At 40.0% G+C, this 2276-nt stretch overlaps 1 protein-coding gene across 1 annotated transcript in view; it reads left to right on the forward strand.

Annotated features, from left to right (window-relative positions):
* The first annotated feature begins 388 nt into the window (after positions 1-388).
* Positions 389-2276, forward strand: part of tmem175 (transmembrane protein 175) — a 24042-nt gene continuing 22154 nt past the window's right edge. Inside the window, exons 1-3 of the mRNA XM_070441287.1 lie at positions 389-746; positions 1487-1525; positions 1713-1811. Coding sequence (XP_070297388.1) covers positions 546-746; positions 1487-1525; positions 1713-1811 — 339 coding nt within the window. The 5' untranslated portion in view covers positions 389-545. The remainder of the gene's footprint in view (positions 747-1486; positions 1526-1712; positions 1812-2276) is intronic.

A 2276-nucleotide genomic window follows, 5' to 3' on the forward strand; every position in this document is an offset into this window, starting at 1 on the left:
ACGTCATTGGTCATATCTCAGAAGAATGCTCTGTCATAAACKAATGTGGTGTTTGGTTCCTTAGACGTTTTGTGTGATCTGGTCTTCTGCAGTTTGACTGCAATAAAGACCACCTGGAACGCACCCAAAATGATGGAATCAATGAAACAATGGATGAATAGACTACATATCTGGCGGTTTGAAGCACGTCTATAAACGTACTCATAAGCATATTATTTATTTTATACAAATTTGATCTTTAAATTATGTAGTAGCCTTTTGGCGAACGCACATGCGGAGTGTTTTTGTCACTTCCTGCCAGCTACGTTTGGCTAGTCACTTCCTTGAAGAGTTCTGATTTGAGGATTCGTTGATCTCAAATCATGCATCTGCGCAGTACTTCCCAAGACTGCCTTGCCATTAAACTGGCTCTTCCGGTATCTTCACGATCYCACTCAGCTCAGCTGTCATTCTTATTTGCAAACAAAGATCCCGTGCTCGGATGTTTGCAGCTCCGCCGCCCGTCCACCCCGTTTGTCACTTGAATCGTGCCGTCATCGGTTAAAATGGGAGAAAACGGCGACACCGAGATCATAGAGCACCACGTTGACGAGGAGATGGAGAAAAAGAGGATATTAAGAAGCCATGGCTCTTCGTTCATGGAGAGTGTTACACCGTCGGAGAGGGATGGACACAGTAGTACGCAGTCTTCCCACAGGCTACTGGCRTACAGYGATGCGCTCATCTCAATCATAGCCACTGTTATGGTAGGTAGGGAGAAGCAGGGACATTTTAAGAAACTCTGTGGACATAATGTACATTTCTAGCCTGGTAGCAGTCTACTAACCATCGAAATCAAATTAAATTACTAGAGGGGCATAACTCATAAACCCTCAAAGTTCCAGAATAGGGTGAAAATGGCAGCCATTAGACATGTTTCCATTCAATTGGTGACAGATTTTCATGCGAATATTCAAAAATACGCATTAAAAACAATGAACATGTTTCCATCAAATTGACCTGTTGTGAATTAAAAGCGTGTGCGTGATGACGTAGTACACAACTTTTGCGTTTCAATTCCCATGCACGGAATAAAAATATATATATATGAAATGTGTTTCTATCGCATTTTCAACTCTACTGATGGTTTTGTCACAAAAATGTTGCGTTATATAGCGAAAGTGCCCACTTTGATCTTGGTACGTGCGCTATAGCCAACAGCTCGCAGATACGGTGYGGGTAATAGTCTAGCTAGCTTGATTTGATTGTTATTATTTGTCAAGCGGCAACCAAGCGTCGATMATCATGTCACCTGAATAAGACCCTCGATATTTATTGGAATGGAGCAACAAGTTAATCACATTGGACTATTTAAAAAATATTTATATTTTAATGTTTATCTTTAACTCTGCATTGTTGGAAAATTACCCGTATGTACGCATTTCACTGTTGTGTATGAAGCATGTGACAAATACCATTTGATTTGATGTTATCTATGTATTTGCAGATATTACCTGTTGCACATACAAAGGTCCAAGATAACGAGGTAGGTAAACCTTGTAGTTACGCTATAATATATATGTAGGCTAATAACGTGATAACACACACATATATATATATATATATATATATATATATTAGCATAGAATATGTCCAATAATATATTCTGAAAATTGATACAGAAACATCTGATGAAAAGCTTAAATGAAAAGTTATCTCTGTCTGTCTGGTAGGAATTGAAGGAGAGTCTGCAGGTTCTGCTCACCACCAAGATAGCTGTGTACCTGATGACCTTCCTCATAGTGACCGTAGCATGGGCTGCTCATATCAGGTGAGGTCATAGGTCATGATTATCATATGCCCTGTTCAAATAATCATTGTTTCTTGTTCTCTTGAGGTAAGCACCAAGTTAGCCTATATTGATTGGATAGGTGTAAGTTAAGGTTACCACAGGACTAGTTTCACCCATCAAACTCATTTAGATTGGATTAAGTAAGATGGCGCCGGAGCAGAAGACAGACGTTTTATGTGGCCCTCAACTGTTTTTTTGTTTGTTTATCTGCGTTGTTTGTAACTTAAAAAAAAAAAACGTATTTTGTACATAATGTTGCCGCTATCGTCTCTTATGACCGAAAATAACTTCTAGACATCAGGACTGCGATTACTCACCACGGACTAGCAGAATCCTTTTTCTTCTTTCACGACGCGAAGTATACACCGCTTCCTCGGGAACAGGCCCCGATCTGCGTGAAGAGGAGGCGGAGGGCCTCCTGAGAATTTGAAGATGGTCGAATAAA

Source organism: Salvelinus sp. IW2-2015, unplaced genomic scaffold (genome assembly GCF_002910315.2).
Source record: "Salvelinus sp. IW2-2015 unplaced genomic scaffold, ASM291031v2 Un_scaffold3708, whole genome shotgun sequence".
Taxonomy (NCBI): Eukaryota; Metazoa; Chordata; class Actinopteri; order Salmoniformes; family Salmonidae; genus Salvelinus; species Salvelinus sp. IW2-2015.